The 16,229-nt window shown below is 43.6% G+C and overlaps 2 protein-coding genes across 3 annotated transcripts in view; both read right to left on the bottom strand.

Annotated features, from left to right (window-relative positions):
• Positions 1-36: 36 nt before the first annotated feature.
• cbr4 (carbonyl reductase 4) lies at positions 37-10,045 on the bottom strand. The gene is made up of 6 exons (XM_015975640.3): positions 9,919-10,045; positions 9,639-9,841; positions 4,548-4,668; positions 4,327-4,463; positions 364-498; positions 37-289 (listed from the first exon to the last, which is right to left on the bottom strand). Exons 2-6 carry the CDS (start codon positions 9,781-9,783, stop codon positions 111-113), a joined length of 717 nt encoding a protein of 238 aa, XP_015831126.3. The 5' UTR covers positions 9,784-9,841; positions 9,919-10,045; the 3' UTR covers positions 37-110.
• Positions 10,046-14,620: 4,575 nt separating this feature from the next.
• The window catches only part of sh3rf1 (SH3 domain containing ring finger 1), a 42,671-nt gene continuing 41,062 nt past the window's right edge, over positions 14,621-16,229 (bottom strand). For both annotated transcript variants that reach the window (XM_015975629.3, XM_054734871.2), the window contains exons 10-12: positions 15,908-16,212; positions 15,091-15,437; positions 14,621-15,011 (exon numbers count right to left, since the gene is read on the bottom strand). In XM_015975629.3, the coding sequence (XP_015831115.1) occupies positions 14,843-15,011; positions 15,091-15,437; positions 15,908-16,212 (821 nt within the window). In that variant the 3' untranslated portion in view covers positions 14,621-14,842. The remainder of the gene's footprint in view (positions 15,012-15,090; positions 15,438-15,907; positions 16,213-16,229) is intronic.

Here is a 16,229-nt window from a genome sequence, read left to right as displayed (position 1 = left end):
CAGCTGTGATACAAAGGATTTCAGAAATCTCTCGAGTCACATTTGAAATTCTTTAATCTCAGAGATAAAAGCTCAGCTCTGTAAAACGGACAAACGGATCTTTCTGACGTTTAGAGAGCCAGCTGCAGCCCTCCGTCCACCACCAGCACGTGTCCTGTGACGTACGAAGACTCCAGCAGGAAAAGCGCGGCCTGGGCAACCTCCTCCGGCATTCCATACCTCCCCAAAGGGATGGAGCGAGCTCCATCCTCCCCCCTCAGCTCTGCTGTCATGTCTGTGTGGACGAAACCTGAACAGGTCAGAAAGAAGATGTGCTTTAAAGAAGCCGTGAGGACAGGATGTAAGGATGGGAGCTGCTCTGACCTGGAGCCAACAGGTTAACTCGGATGTTTCTAGAAGCAACTTCTTTGGCGAGGGAGCGTGTGAATCCTTCCAACCCAGCTTTAGCGGCGCTGTAGACACTCTGACCAGCGTTTCCTTTCAGGCCCACCACCGAGCCTGGAAACACAGAATCCATGAGGACGGCCTGGTGTGTTTGACACAAACCCTCCCTGACCTGGACGAGAGGACTCGCACTCTTCTGGTCACGGTTATGTCTTCAGGTTCGATCTCTTCCAGGAAACCGGGAAAAGCTCCTTCTTTTTTATTCAAACGTGACTAAATCCGTGCCGTTTGACACATTCTAACTAAAATAAAATAAAAATAATAAAAAGTAAAACAATTTCAGGACTTTGTCAGGTTTCCACATCCCAGAGCAGCACAAACACGTGCTGAGGGTGCCGAACCCAAGTTAGTTGGGCCGGTATGCATAGGCGTCATTTTAACCGGGGACGCCGGGGACATGTCCCCGGCAAAATTCGTGATTGGCAGCTGTGTCCCCCCCTCTTTCAAAAAAGCCTGCTGATGAGGATTTTTGTTTTACCAGCTCAGATCTTATACCAGGGGTCGGCAACCTGTTCCCATCAAAGAGCCATTATTACCCGTTTCCCACAGTAAAGAAAACACCGCAGCAGCCGCAGCGTTGCGGGCGGGGCCTACCCTCAGACAGCAGAGCGCTGCTCACAACCAGGTGACAGCAGCCGGGGGCATCGCACCCGTGGGGGATTCAACACCCTCACTTTTCCAGCTGTTTTGCTCACCTCCACACCAGTCTGGTTTCTTTAGTCGCACTCACTCTGTTTGCCTCATCTCCTTCTTCACCTCCCTCTTCTGACAGCCGATGTCGGGTTTCCAGGAGAGCAGGAGAGGGAGGGACGGAAGAGCTCGACTGAATTCATAATTTTACATCTTGACATTAGCTGTACAAAGTCTGAGTTTGATAAAGTGAAGAACAACAATTTGCAGAGGTTATAACTGGCGCGGTGCCAGGTTTTCATTTTTGGGTGGGCCACGGTAATTTTGGACGGACCTTAATAAGCAGTGACTTAAGTGAAGCAGGCAGGTCACGCTAGGAAACTTAGTTTAAAAAGACGTCATAAATGTGTTCCCCCGTCATTTTTATTTCTAAAATATGAAGTAAAAACTCACAATTTAATTTTCATTCATTTGTCATTAATATGTAGTCTACACCCGTGCGTTAAGTGGACCATCTTCCAGTAAAAGCAAAGCATCCAGCCCACCTCTCCAAATGCGTAAAATGTGCATCAGCCGCTAGTTAGGCGCGCCGCGTGCACCGTCAGCTACGTCAGCCCAGGCAAGAGCAGAGCGACTAGAGAAAGAATAGAGGATGATTGTGTCTGGATGTGGATGGAGATTACATTTTACAGCAGCCTGATCATCATTTAAATACGTAAACCATCACCTGTCTTCTATCCACGCTATCAGCATTATTTTAATTGGTGTGTGTGTGTGTGTGTGTGTGTGTGTTTTCCACTTCAAACACTGGTCTAACCAACCAGACCAGCGTGTCCAGTAACACATTAATGTTACAATTAAACTTGATTAACCCCAGAGCCACGCGCACTGCACTGTACTGACTGTAAATGAGGGGAAATGATTTAATCGGATCCTTTACTTTTCAACATGGTTTAATGTAAAGTTTCATTCAGTACAAACTTTAGTTACACCAATCTAACGAGACAGAGCCTGGATTTGTATTCTGAACAGTTTAAACATGTTTAAAACGGAGACGTGCGTGACGCGTCTAAAATTCGCACCTGCTCCGCTATTATGGAAATTAAACTAACAAGATGAATAACATGAAATTATTTTAGGCACAGACAACATCCCCCACACTTTTGAAAAGCTTGCAACGCGCCTGGTCGCTCGTGTACGTCTTAATTATCTTTCATTAGACGATAATCAATAAAACGATTTATATAAAATGGATCCAGAAGTTGTAGCCCGTCTCTGCCTTCAATTTTTGGTATTTTTCACCCTGTTGATGGTTTTACTGAGCAGGTGCCACTTTTGTCCTACGTTTCTTTTTAAAACATGTTTAGACTGTTCAGAATACAAATCCAGGCTCTGTCACGTTTGATTGTTGTAATTAAACTTTGTAGGTGGGGAAGGTCAGATAGCAGCTCAGAAGCGCCGATATGATTACGCACAAGCGTGACGCGTCAACCCGGTCTCACAGTAAGACCGGGTTGGACCTGTTCAGGTTTACGCAGACAATCTTTACATTTAGAATTAGCTTACAGATGTAAAATTAATGCAGTAAAATATAAAGCTTTTTATTTAAATATCCATTCATTATTTCACAAGCACAGAGAGCCGCATCAGATGGATGGAAGAGCCGCATGCGGCTCCAGAGCCGACGACCCCTGTGCTAGCCTACTTTATTGTCCCCAGCAATTTTTAAACCCCACTCAAGTGTATGGTTAGTGTCCCCAGCAATTCTGGAAACAAACTGACGCCCTTGCCGGTATAACATATCAATAAGAATGCTTAAAAGCTGTTTCAATACACAAAACAACAAAAATACGAAGTGTATTTACCCCGGTTGTTCTTAGAGGGTTTAAATTCATATTCAGCTCAAAAAGCATCTGAGGCTCGGACGGGTCCACCTGTGAGGACTCACCTGATCTGCAGGATCGTAACACGCCTGGGACTAATTCTGGGGAATTACAAACTAGACTTTTTTAGTTGTCTGAAACAGAAGCTGCTCTTCCAAGCATTATTAAACTCATTGTTGGAAAACTAAAGAAATGGCATACAGCAAGCAACCTGAGGCACAGAGGCAGTGTAAAAGCCTGATTTAACCTGAGAGGACCATGCAGAAGCACGGCGGCAGCAGCATCATGATACACTTATTTTCTGATTATCAACAGGGCCTGAAAAACGGTCTGAACTGACTGGATAATGAATTAAAGCTTCTAAATTCAGACTCATCCCATGTTCCAGTCAAGCAGAAAACCATAACTCCAGACAGTCTCAGCTGTCAGAGCGACTCTAGTCTGATCTTAGGTGCATCACTTGATGCATAAAATTAAATAAAATCATCATAAATATAAAGGAGTCTTTCAGATAACTGAAAGAGACAATGTGTAGTTTTTACCGTCCATGGAAATGTTGAAAATTAAAGAAATTATGCCCAGTTGTTGAAAAATATTGGCGGCTTTGTAACATAAACATAAAAATTGGGTCTAAAATGCACGTGAGTGGGTCTAAGTCTCTGGGTGACGCCCAACAAGAAGCCATGCTTCCTTCTACGGGGGCCTGAGACAATATACATAGCCACTTTAAAGCTATTAACCTAAATATGTACAGTATGTCTACGTTAAAGAATAAAGACGAATTTAAATAAAAAACCCTTTTAGAGGTCAAATGCTTGTCAGGTCCTCATCATGCACACCTGCGCATGATCTAGTACCCGCCTCACCAATGGACAACAACCACAGCAAGACCAGTTAAACACTGCTTCCACTCACCACTCTGATGCTCCGACTAACTACTGGCTTCACCAACCCAGGCTCAGCCTTCCTCCTCTCCATCCATCCCTAGCTCCACTCGCCCCTGCCCTCCTCTGTGTGGGTCTCACCGTCACTTCCCCGCTCCTCGCTAGGTCGCCCTGCGACGCTGACACTTTTAGGCCAATTGTGTTTTTGTTTTTTAGGAAGAAGCTGCATTATGTTGTAAAGGTTTAAAGATCAAATGAATTATAATTAAATCAGGTATTAACGGTTAAAGACGGCTGAAGTCCAGCAGGAAGCTTGCTGAATGAAGGTGGAGAACCTGCAGCCAGAGACTGCAAACACATCCAAATGGATCCTTCATCCTTCAGGATGAATGTAACACATCTGAAACCGTCCGAACCAAATAAAACTCCTACCATCTAGTGGCTAAATGCTACCGTAGCACTCATCATGCGCCTATGATAGTTACCTATGTTAACTATAGAAGCTCCTCTTGTGTGCAGCATGCTGCGAAGAGCTGCCCTGCAGGTCAGCATGGAGCCCAGGAGGTTGGTGTGAAGCAGAGCCACCATTTCTGCTGGTTTGGTCCTCAGCAGCAGAGCATCTCTGGAGACAGACTCACACACAGCTCAGCTCACTTCCCTACTGTTACTACGGCAACAAAGAAACAAGAGACATCACTCTGCTCACCTGTTGACGCCGGCTGCATTCACAAGGTAAGTGATGTTTCCGCACATCTTCTGGATCGTTTCAAAGGTTCTCTGCACCTCCTCCTCTTTGGAGACGTCACAGCTCAGAGCCTGGTGGTGGGCTGTGGAGCAACACACAGCAGGTCTGTAAGTACACCAGCAGTTACGCCTCTGCAGGCTGTTCCTAGAAACTGCAGGTCCCGGGAGGCAAATCACTCCCAGACCCAGCTTGATTTCAAAGGTAACCCTGAAATGTAACGTGACGGAGTGTAGACTGGTCCCGGGACGCCGCCGCTCTCGGTAATTTAAGATGGACTCAACTGAAGTGAAAAGCAGTGGACTGTGGTCTGGTGAATCCAAACCAGAGGAGATGGAGGGGCTCTTCTATCAGCTCTGAGAAGCCAACATCTGCGCTGGTATGAGGGTACGTGGAGCAACCCGAGCATCAAAGAGGGCTCTGTTGATGCTGAACAATACGTGAAGGCTTTGAAGCATCAAGACAGCCTCAAACAGGACTGAACAAACCCGTCTCTAGTTCAGTGTTTGACCCAATGAAAATACTTCATACAGACTGATTTAAAACACGTGTGTGGAGATAATTTTGTTTAAAAGGCTCCGAAACAGAACACCTAGTGAGAGAGTAGGGGTGGGAATCTTCAGGAACGTCACCATTGATGCATCTTTCTCCTCCCTCACCTGGCTGCCAAGTGATTAGGTGGTCCTTCAGAAAAACATCTGTAATGATTCATTTACTTCCAGTTTCTTTTATTAACATAAGTATCAGTGCAACGTTTTAAAGAAAAGAGGTGCTGTCATTAACAGCTTCCAAACTAAATAATGCTGATGTCCAACAAGTTAGAACAGGAATAACTGTTCTTTTTCTAAAAGTAAATGCGATTAGACAACAACAGTATGAGTATAAATACTTTTGACAAGAACTTCAATTAAATGTATAAATAAATAAATACATAAAACAGACGCAAATCTTTCGGGATAAAACTCGCTATTGGCTTTGTAGTTCTGTTCACCTTTTCCGAGTTTGGTGGAAATTTTAACAACGCCTGTTTTCTGGTTGGTGGCGACAGACGCAGCTACCGGCGTCTTTTACTGGTGTCAAGCCAGCCTCCAGTTTATTGTCGCTTCCCCGTCTATTCAAGTTATTACGGGAAGGGATGTGGAAACCGGATTTCAAAATAAAATTCAACTTTGAATGAATTATCAGATATTTTAAGAACATAATAACAAATAATTTAGGCTTGTTCACTATTAGCGCCCTGTCAATATCAAGGCAATCTTATTTTGGATTTCAAAGTAAAAGCCCTGTGAATTTTCATTTTTGAACTACTCTTTCAATGACTTCAGAATGCTCTTAAAAGCAAAAGTCATATTTCCAAAGAGCAGGTGCATTTTGTATCAACACTATCAAACCACAGCAATTTGAAATTGCCCATATTTGACCGACTCTTTAACGATTTCAAAAAGCTCTAAAATGGAAAATTCCTGTTTCCACAGGTAATTCCACTTTAGATCAACAGTACACAACCCCACAGTGATACCATATCAATATCATGTCAGTCTGATGTTGCGTTTCAAAACAGAGGAAAGAAAGTTGATGGCTGTGGAGATACTACAAGCATCAGGTCGGTTTGGGGGTGAATAATAGAGAACGTGTGTGTGTGTGTGTGTGTGTGTATGTATTTGAATGTATATGTGTGCGTGTGTGTAGATTGAAATGTGTTATTCTGTTAGTAGTATTACTATAGTGCACAATGGCACTTTATGGTGTAATCGATAGAAAGTTGTAAGTACACAGTTTAACACATACACACATTGGCCTTCAGACGAATGTCTATCTAATGTGTTTTGATTCTGTATTTTAGTTTTTGACACCAACAGCAACTGTGCCATGTGTTCACTGACCAAGCCTCCTGGATCAGGACCTTCAGTGATGAACTGGGTGAGTTGGAGGGTATTAGGATTTCTCAAAAATGTGTAAAAGTCTTTGAGCATAAATGTTTTTTTTTTTTTTGCTTTGTCTGTTTGATTTTAAATAGATATAATGTGACACCTGTGAAAGATGGTACCATGAGCAGTGCCTTGCCATGACCAACAACGACTTTAAAAAGCAAAGGAAGAAGCGTGGGATTGTCTCCTGTGCTGTTAAACCAGACTTCTTGGACGCTTGTGTCAAAACATTTGAAGACGTACTCTGTGGTCTCCACCAAAGTGATCATTTGAGCAACATAATACGGCGAAACGTTTTCATACATATCTCATGCACATTTCCATGATGTTGTCATTTACCTTTAAAGCACCTTTTATGTTAAGACTGCACGTTCTGGACTTAACAATTTACTCTCCTTGTATTGAGCTGTTACCTTTTTCTGGGATTTGTTTTCAAAGATAAACAGATTTACCTATGTTACTATCATACTCTATTACGAAAATGTATTTGTAATGTTATGAAATGGAACCAAAGAAAAGACTGTGTCATTAATATGTAAATACAAGAAATCCACTTCAGTAAAGTTTAATAAATTAAATCAGACTGACATGATATTGATATGGTATCACTGTGGGGTTGTGTACTGTTGATCTAAAGTGGAATTACCTGTGGAAACAGCAATTTTCCATTTTAGAGCTTTTTGAAATCGTTAAAGAGTCGGTCAAATATGGGCAATTTCAAATTGCTGTGGTTTGATAGTGTTGATACAAAATGCAACTGCTCTTTGGAAATATGACTTTTGCTTTTAAGAGCATTCTGAAGTCATTGAAAGAGTAGTTCAAAAATGAAAATTCACAAGGCTTTTACTTTGAAATCCAAAATAAGATTGCCTTGATATTGACAGGGCGCTAATAGTGAACAAGCCTAAATTATTTGTTATTATGTTCTTAAAATATCTGATAATTCATTCAAAGATGAATTTTATTTTGAAATCCGGTTTCCACATCCCTTCCCGTAATAACTTGAATAGACGGGGAACAGAAAACAAACTGGAGGCTGGCTTGACACCAGTGGTCTTTTGCTCCTCCTCCGGGTGAAAACGATTAACATGGCTTCTCATGTTTATCGTGTTATATTTGAGTTTAGCTTGAACACCGTACGGCTTTTGTCCAGGTCCCTTTTCCCCTCAAACTCATGAAAACCAAAGTAATTCCGTATGTTTGCTTTTAATGTTGGCGGTGCCGGCCGTATTCCTCAGTCAGCCGTGTTGTCCTGTGCATACTGTAACCTTTCCGTCCAAGCACCAGACTTCCTTTAGCTAAGTTCCGCTTTTAGTGCCTCGCCGTTGATAAAATCGATTTTTTACTTTTTCAAAATCGATTGATAAATGTTCATGTTCGCATCTCGATGCATCTAAAACACGAGTTTATCTCCCTTCCCTATAAGAGTGTGTGTAAAACAGTGAAGTGCCCAGATTTGCTTTTAAATTTCCAAAACAAAACATATAAAATAGATTTTTTAAAGAAAGATCTACATTTTTGCATAGAGGCCTTCCTTACCAGGTCCCTGCGTGATCTGGTGTGGCTGCTCATCCAAGTAAATCTGTTTGTGACAACTGAAGATTGGGAAATGCTTCTGAAATTACCTTGCAGTAAAACAGGAAGTCTTCATCCAGACTTAGCAACGCCAGGCCCAGTAGACAGCACCTGATCGAGGCCAGTTTCATAGGATAATGAACCAAAACACATCTCCAACATGTGTCTCCAATACGTAAAACTTAACCAGTCAGCCAGAATTCAGGCTGCACACTCTCTGGAAATGTTTCAGCAAGCATGAACGTAAAATGTCATCAGATCACCTTGAAAATGTGAATTTTCTTTGTCCAACTTTAAAATAGTTGACATTTAAAAAATAGTAGATGGCCTGTATTTGTATAGCGCCTTCTTAGGGTTCTACAACCTCCCCCCCCCACCCCCACCCCACCCCCCCCCCCAGGCGCTTCACAACACAATCAGTCATCACACACTGGTGGGGATGAGCTACGATGTAGCCACAGCTGCCCTGGGGGGGGGGCACTGACAGAGACGAGGCTGCGGAAGACTGGCACCACCGGTCCCTCCGACCACCGCCAGCAGGCAAGGTGGGTTAAGTGTCTTGCCCAAGGACACAACGGCAGCATTCTCTGGTCAGAGCCGGGCTCAAACCTGCAACCTTCCAGTTACTGGTCTACCTCCTGAGCTACTGCTGTCCCCTGATTAGCAAAAGACAAGCTGTTAGAGGCTCAGAAACATCCTCTATGGTCCTTTTGGTTGAATAAATCAGGTTTGTTTAAAAGAGCGTTTATGTGCAGATTAAGTCAACAGGTGGAGATGGTTAATGACCAGTTCATATCTGAGCCGGTAAAGTGGATCACCGCTTTAATCGATATCTGTTAACTATATCCATAACCCTGAAACCACCATTACTGGCATGAGTCCATATGCTGAAGTTGAGAGATGAAGGTTGGAGGACACGTTTGTCCAAGAGAAACAGAAACTCGAGCATACATTCTGAATTGTCATTTTGTTAACGTACCGTCTTTAGAAAGACGATGAAGCTTGGATTGTTTACGCAAACCAAAGGTTTTACTCTATTCACAAGTGGGTAAGTCATTTTTCATAAAAGTTAAAGAGCAAGTCACCCCTTACAAGAAGCGTACTTCATTCCCACTTCATGTTTGAAAAATGCAACAAATGCTGTTGCCTAGCAGACCGAGAGGGTGGAGCCACTAACAAATACACACACTCATGACATCGTGACATCATAATGTACCAGTTTACATCATAGCATACCTCTTAGCCAATAGCGGTGGCAGATTTAAATTCAAATGCAGTGAAGAGTTTTTACCTGACAACGGCACAACACTGACAGTTTCAGGCAGAAAATTTAAATTTTAACTAAAATGCACTAAAGTGCAAAACTATTGACTACACGTGTCTGCAGCACGATTATACACACATTTATATAGTTTATCAGGAAAAAATTATTGATTTGGGGGTTACTTGCTCTTTAAGAAACTGGCCAAAACAATTCTTTACACGTTTAGACTTACAGAAGGTAGCTTTCCCATGCATCTACAAACTATTTCCTAACGTTTGCAGTATTTACCTCCAGGTAGGGCCGCCACAGCAGCGCGGGCAGCATCCTCCCTCCTGGAGACTACGACCAGCCTGCAGCCCCTCTCCGCCAGCAGGCAGGACACGGCCCTCCCGATGCCCCTGGAGCCCCCACACACCACCGCCAGCCGGGACATGATCCTCACGGAGGACCCAGCAGCTCCGAATCGAGTCCGGTCCGGCTTGCAACTTTACCTTATGACGATTAAAAAACATTTATATTTCCTTGATCCCCCCAAAATCTCACACTTTTATGTCAAGCGGCTGCTTACCTTGTTTTATGTAGTCACGCTTCGAATGTTTTTAAATGAGTCTAATTTAAAAATTGCGAATTTCCAAGGAAAGTTACGGACGCCGCCATGTTTGTTTTCTGTGTTGTTGTATTGTTTGCGTTTATCCGGCAGATGGCGCTGTGAACACATGGTTTAACGTGTGAAACGCAACAAAACGCACCAGTTTCTAGCGGAAGTAACGTTTGTGCAGCTGGGGAATAAAAATTTTACAATGTTCCTAAGTAGAGTCGCCACGGTAGCTTCTCAGCTGCAGCTGTGACCGTGCCTGTCTACACAGGGCTGGCTGAACACGACTCTAGCAGAGGCTGAGGACCCATGTTTGTTTTTATTTGGACGGATCCTCCAGAGACCTTTAGTTTGGTGTGATTTTGACTTTGCTTAGCTATTTTGGATTATTAGGACCTCAACAACAAAAAAGATTTTTGAGCAAATAATCAAATTTTTTTACTGTTAGTGTTTCTAAATTAAATAAGTAGAAATAAAATAAGTTGTTATTAAAACCAAGTTTCCCTGAATACTAATAATAACAGGACTAATAAACAGAAATAGAATATATTGTAAGATGCAAGCTGCGTCATCTGAGGGCAGGGGTGCCTCCAGAAAGTTTTAAACAGGGTTCCTATAGGTGGCCCCAAAGAGCTAACACCAACTTTTGGGGTGTTTATTTGTTTTAGAATGTCACATCAACAGAAATACTATAATAATAAACATAACTTCATTTAAGAAGATGAAACAATGTTTAAAATGGATTTCACAGGGATCCACACACGTCATGGTAATCCAGAAAGCTATTTCAGAGGTTAAGTGAATCTCAGAGTTATCTCCATGGCAACAGACTCTGGGAGTTAAACCTCATCAACTAACTAAAGCAAACTCTGCCTCTTTCTGTTGGGTGAGTGCAACTGAATAGGAGTGTTTTTAACAAATCAGTGACTCCAGTTTGTATAAAATGTAATCTGCTCAATAAAACTGCAGTTTCCTCGTGTGTTTGATGCACTTCTTTCAGTGGTTGCCATGGTGAATCAAGGCGCTGATACTTCACTGATGACGGGTTTCCACTCAGGTTGAAGACAGCCAGAAGTGTCAGAACTAATCAGCCGTTCGGAGTCACCTCAGCTTTCCCTCCCCCAGGTGCTTTATGAATCAGCTGTCGTATGTTGGCAATGAAAAACATCACTGGCAGGAAGTTAGGGAATCACTGATATCAGCACATTTCAGCTTTTATTTTAAAGTTTGTTAACAAAAGGCTGAACACAAACGAGTAGATATCAAAGCTTTTCGTCTCTTCACCTGACCCCTCCCCCTACACACATCCTGCTGGTGTCACAGTTTCTCCTTTTCCTTCAGCCATGTTTTTTGTTCCCCTCCTCAAATATGTATTTCCACAGGAATAGCATCGTGTCCACCAGTGCATACAAATAGAGCAATAGTAAAAATAGGAGAGCTCCATTTACACTTGGGCACTTCATCAGACTGAGACACCCTGCCAGGTTGATTTACTGAGGTTAAATAACATTCACAACCTTTGCCAGAGCAGACCTCTGGCCCAGAGCGCTAGGATTCATGTCCATGGTGCTGCAGGAGCAACTCATAAACCCCCAGCTCATTCATACCTGTTTGTTCTGGAGAAAACAAGGTGATTCAGACCGCTTCCTGAACATGTTACTTAGCTCTTTTACACCTAACAGCCCTTGTACCTGCACAGCACAAACAATCAAACTCAGTATAATTTGCTGAATCTAATGTCCTTAGACTTCTGAGTGTCCAAGACAAATGTTTGTGCAAATGTCCTGTAAACAAAAGATCTATTCAAGAAACATTTAACCCCAAGGCTCAGCTGAAGCCCAAATAGCCCTGGCAGCTACATTCTGTAAACTAGCTTCTCCTATTTTTAAATACACACCAGCCCGGTAAGCTTTAGCTGTCAGACAGCAACAGCCTTGCTGCAAATTTAGCACACGTCCTTAAAGCATGAAAATTCAACACAATTCCAACATATATGCATCCTGTGTTGGCCATGCACAATGATTCTTATTTGTCCTATTCTTGTGTGGGGAGGAGTAATTTCCACGGAGAGCCGTCCTCTGCAGGGAGCTGTGTGCAGCACAATGACCTCTGGGTGCTTGTCAGGTCCAGTCAGCGTTTCCCAGCTGAGCACGCTGGGGAGGCTCACCTCTTCCTGGGGACGATAATGACCACATGCACCATGGCTGCTGCTGAAATCACTGCTGAACGTACACACACGCGCACGCGCACACACACACACACACACACACACAAGTTTACTCATGTCATGCAAACTTTGAGATGCCTAGTCCTGTCAGCAGCTTGAAGCCCCAGCTGGATAGTTCTACCCTGGTAGGAGGAGGCCTGCGTGACATGATGTCACTTAGGAAAAAACAACACAATCTTCAAGAAAACATGGAAAACATTTTACTTTTGGGATAGCTTTTTTTTTTTTTTTTTTTTTTTTTTACAAAATGTCATTCCCTCTAATTCTTCACAATATTTTTGACATAATGTGCCAAATAGTTGGATTTCAGTTTCACTAGTTTTAGACATAAACACACTAACTTTGACAAGGAAAAAAAAATCAAGTCATCCACCTTGGCATAGAAAAGTTAAGCTTCAGCAACCCAACTTAAAGGAATTTTGTTTTATTTGTGTTTAGATCTTACTTTGTTTAGAGAAATAGCCTTTATGTCCTTCAGGACTGCTGAGCTAACGGCTAGTTAGCCGAGTGCAACCGAGATGTGTTAAAACGATTCCATTCTTCTAAACATAGACAGCGGTTAATGTGACATTTTATTAATAACGATTATTTCAGCAATAACATGAAGACATGACACCGTTGGTCCTAGAATGTCACCAACGCTGTCATGTGTAATCAGCCCCGATGGAAGGGTTTAAAAATACTGCATTACCGCTGTGACATTTGGTAGTTTTACTCAGCTTTGGTCTTGGCAGCACTCAGACTAGCTGTTAGCACATCAATGCTGTAGGATGAAAACTCAAACTTCTCCAAACAGGGCCCTCCAGGACGCCAGCTACGAGGGGAAAGTTGTAATTATTTACAACTTTTACACAAACACTTCAAATTGCAAAAAGAAATCCCTTTAAGTTACTGAATACTCAACAGATGACAAAACAGACTTGTAAATATATCCAAAAATGCCTCGTGTTTCCAAACTGTGCAGCCTAGGCATGACGAAGATCAGTAAGATTAGCGATGCTGAGACAGTGCAAATGTCGGTATAAACTTGTGCATTTGGGTTGAAACACGTCAGTAATCTTAAAGGCTTTGCAAGGAAAGCAAAGAGGAGTTGTGAGGTTGGTGCTTGCCAAGATAACGTCGTAACATCGGATTAAATCTGCTCAGAAAGACAAAGTCAAACAAAAAGGCTCAACAGTGATGTGTACCATAACTCTCCACACGCTCTTTAAAACTCTAAATATTCCAGCAGTCAGGCACACAGTGGTCCCCGTCAACAACCCAAAACAACAGGATCCAGGACCGGCTCGCGTGATTGAACCGAAACGAACATCCCGTGCCGTCCGAATGGGTCACCTGGTACGAACATGGGCGGGTTGGTCAGTACTTACTTCTGATGCGTTTTCATACAGGACTGAATCAGTTTTGATGGGATAAAGGAGACAGGGATTTCTGTGGTTGTTTGTTTCAAAACAACAGAGTAGTCATTCTAAAAAAATAAATAAAGCTATTTCATGTTTTACAAAATCCAAATGTAATCAAAAACATAAAAACAAAAACCTTACAGCAAATCAAGTCAGTACATTTAACCAGAAAACAAATTAAAGGGCTCAAAATGATTGTTTTCATAAAAAATGAGATTCGTGAGAAGACACCGACGTCTGTGGAGCGACGCTGCTTTAGGCAAACGGTCAGCGGTGAGTTTTAGTGTCTCAAGTCACATCAGGAATGAACTCTAGCGTCCAAAAAACAGCTCCCACGGGAGGGAAACCGCGTCGGTCAGTCACAAGCAGCAGGCCTGGGCCTCGGTGGAACGTTAACATAAATATAAAAGATTCTGCTTTGTTTTAATGACACGTGTCGCTCTAGAGGGGCAGAGCTCTGTCTGGGTTCAGATATTACTAAAGAGTTAGGAGAGCAGCTACTCTGGTCAGGAAACAGAGAATTAAAACAAAAGGTACAAATCCAGCAACGTTCGACTGCAGAGTCTGGAGTGTTTTAAGGATAATAAGCTGCGGCAGAGCCATCAATGACCTCCTGGGGGGTGGCTGCGTTGATGACGAGCTAGTTTCTCATTTTTCTACGAAACAAGGCCACCTAACAATGAACGGCACGCAAATACTTAGTCCCGTGCAGCTTAAGGAGGAGCTTTAAGGATTCAGATGTGCAATACAGCAGATTCTTCTGGTCGTCTCGTTTGGAGCGGGGGAAGCATCTTCTCTTCTCACGGTGCAGCACAGATGACTCGTTTTGGTTGTTTGGTTTCATGTTCGGTCTCCTACCTGCTGAAGGTTCAAAATAATGAAAACCCTATCAGCGGCCTAAAGGAGAAAATGAACTAAAGTGTGTTGTCCGTAACCCCCTGCTGCCTAGGGAGAATATAAAATAAGTTAAATGTGTAACGTGCTGATAACAGGTCATACTGGTTGATTTAGGACTCATATTTGTGTCCTTACGTACAATAAAGTGGAGAACAGTACAAGGCACACATTTAACAGCTGAGTTGTTACAAATATATAAATAACCAAGAATAAGAGAAGAGTTCACGTGTAGTGTGCTCTAGCGCCGCCCACTGTGCCTTCAGAGCCCCTTCAGCTTCTCTTGTGTGCTTCTAGCGGTTTCTTTCAGGACTTCAGGTGTCGGTATGATGGCGCCCACATAGCTGGGCTCACCGTGGGGAAGTTTGGTGGGTTAGATGCTGTCTACGAAGCTGCCAGGGAACAGGCCAGTCCTGCCGTTCCTCTGCAGCGTGCCTTTGAACCAGCCGTCCTCCCGCTTCCTGTGAACAAACACGATGTCCCCCTCCTTGAGTTCCAGCTCGGCCTCGCTCTGCGGAGGATACGACACCACCACCCTGTACCTGGGGAGAACAGCCAGAGGCACACTGAGCGACTGGTATAATGTTGCATTAGAGGGAAGGCAGCCTCACATCAGCCTACCTCTCACATATGATGGGACGTGCATCATACTGCTGCGGTAAAAGAGAGGAGCAGGGCTGTCGAGGAGGAGGAGCGATGGGAGCGCATCCATCAAGCGGGCCGCTCTTCCGATGGGTAGACTCGGGGACTGAGGGGGAGGCGGATGGCAAGGCAGAAGCAACAGCAGCAGATTCCAGCTCCAGGCAGCTGACGGAGCTGGAGGGAGGGGAGGTGTCAGGACACACCGCTCCATGCAGCACCTCTCCAGCTCCAGCCTGTTCTCCTTCAAGGGTGGGAGAGGAGGGAGGTGAAGGTCGAGACTTCTTCTTATTGGAGGACAACAGCTTCAGAAGACTCTTCTTTTCTCTCTGCAACAACATCGATTTCATGTTGAAAATTCCAAACAGTTATGGATTAAAGCACATTTTCCTAAAACACGAAGGACGGCTCGCTGCCTAGAACGGCTTCCTTAAAGTCAAAAACAGGTTTGTGCTGGCTCGTTTGACTTGGGAATAAAACACACAGATTGCTGTTCTACCAACATGATTCTGAGTCTCTCTGTTCCAACAATTATGAACTCTGTACTGGGAACCATTTAAGCCAGAATCTCAGCGGTGTGTGTCTGCAGGAGACACACACACACACGTGTGTTCCAGATGTGTGATGTCTGCAGACTGTTTTAATCTACAAATTAAAGCAGCAGGACTGTGACGTAGAGATATTTTGGAAACTCTTGTGAACGTCAGTTGCAGCCCAGTGAGACTGCAGAATATAAGAAAATCTGTATTATTGTAAAAATGATCAACAGTAGCTTGTAGAGTTTCTACAACCATCCCACCTTTCCATCCTTGTCCATTCTGCAGACAAAAGCTGCACTGCTGGATGAGTGACTGATGGCAGCACTGCTCCCAGAGCCCACAGGAACAGGTCTCAAGGCGTCGACCTCTAGAGAAGCAGCATTCACATTAGGAGGAGTCAGGGAGGCAGCAGCGCAGCCCAGAGCCGCTCCGGCCCGGGAGCAGCCTTGAGCCGAGTTAGAGGAGGGCTGCGGACAAACGGAGAGCTGTGGGACGAAAGTCACGGGTGTAGCAGACTGGATGGGTGTCACTGCTGCTGTGGGTCTGTCCTGACTGTGGCAAGCGGCTGCAAAGATGAAATAA

Source organism: Nothobranchius furzeri, chromosome 8 (assembly GCF_043380555.1).
Source record: "Nothobranchius furzeri strain GRZ-AD chromosome 8, NfurGRZ-RIMD1, whole genome shotgun sequence".
NCBI classification, from domain to species: domain Eukaryota; kingdom Metazoa; phylum Chordata; class Actinopteri; order Cyprinodontiformes; family Nothobranchiidae; genus Nothobranchius; species Nothobranchius furzeri.
The sequence above is the reverse complement of the archived record's forward strand: the minus strand, read 5'-3'. Positions and strand labels throughout refer to the sequence as shown.

Excerpts from the sequence above, each read along its gene's own strand:
- cbr4 (XM_015975640.3), bottom strand. The coding sequence starts at position 9,783 with ATGTCCCGGCTGGCGGTGGTGTGTGGGGGCTCCAGGGGCATCGGGAGG. Across the intron at positions 499-4,326 it reads AGCTTCTATAGTTAACATAG|GCTCGGTGGTGGGCCTGAAA; the intron begins GTAACTATCATA and ends CTGTGTTTCCAG. Across the intron at positions 290-363 it reads AGTTAACCTGTTGGCTCCAG|GTTTCGTCCACACAGACATG; the intron begins GTCAGAGCAGCT and ends TGACCTGTTCAG.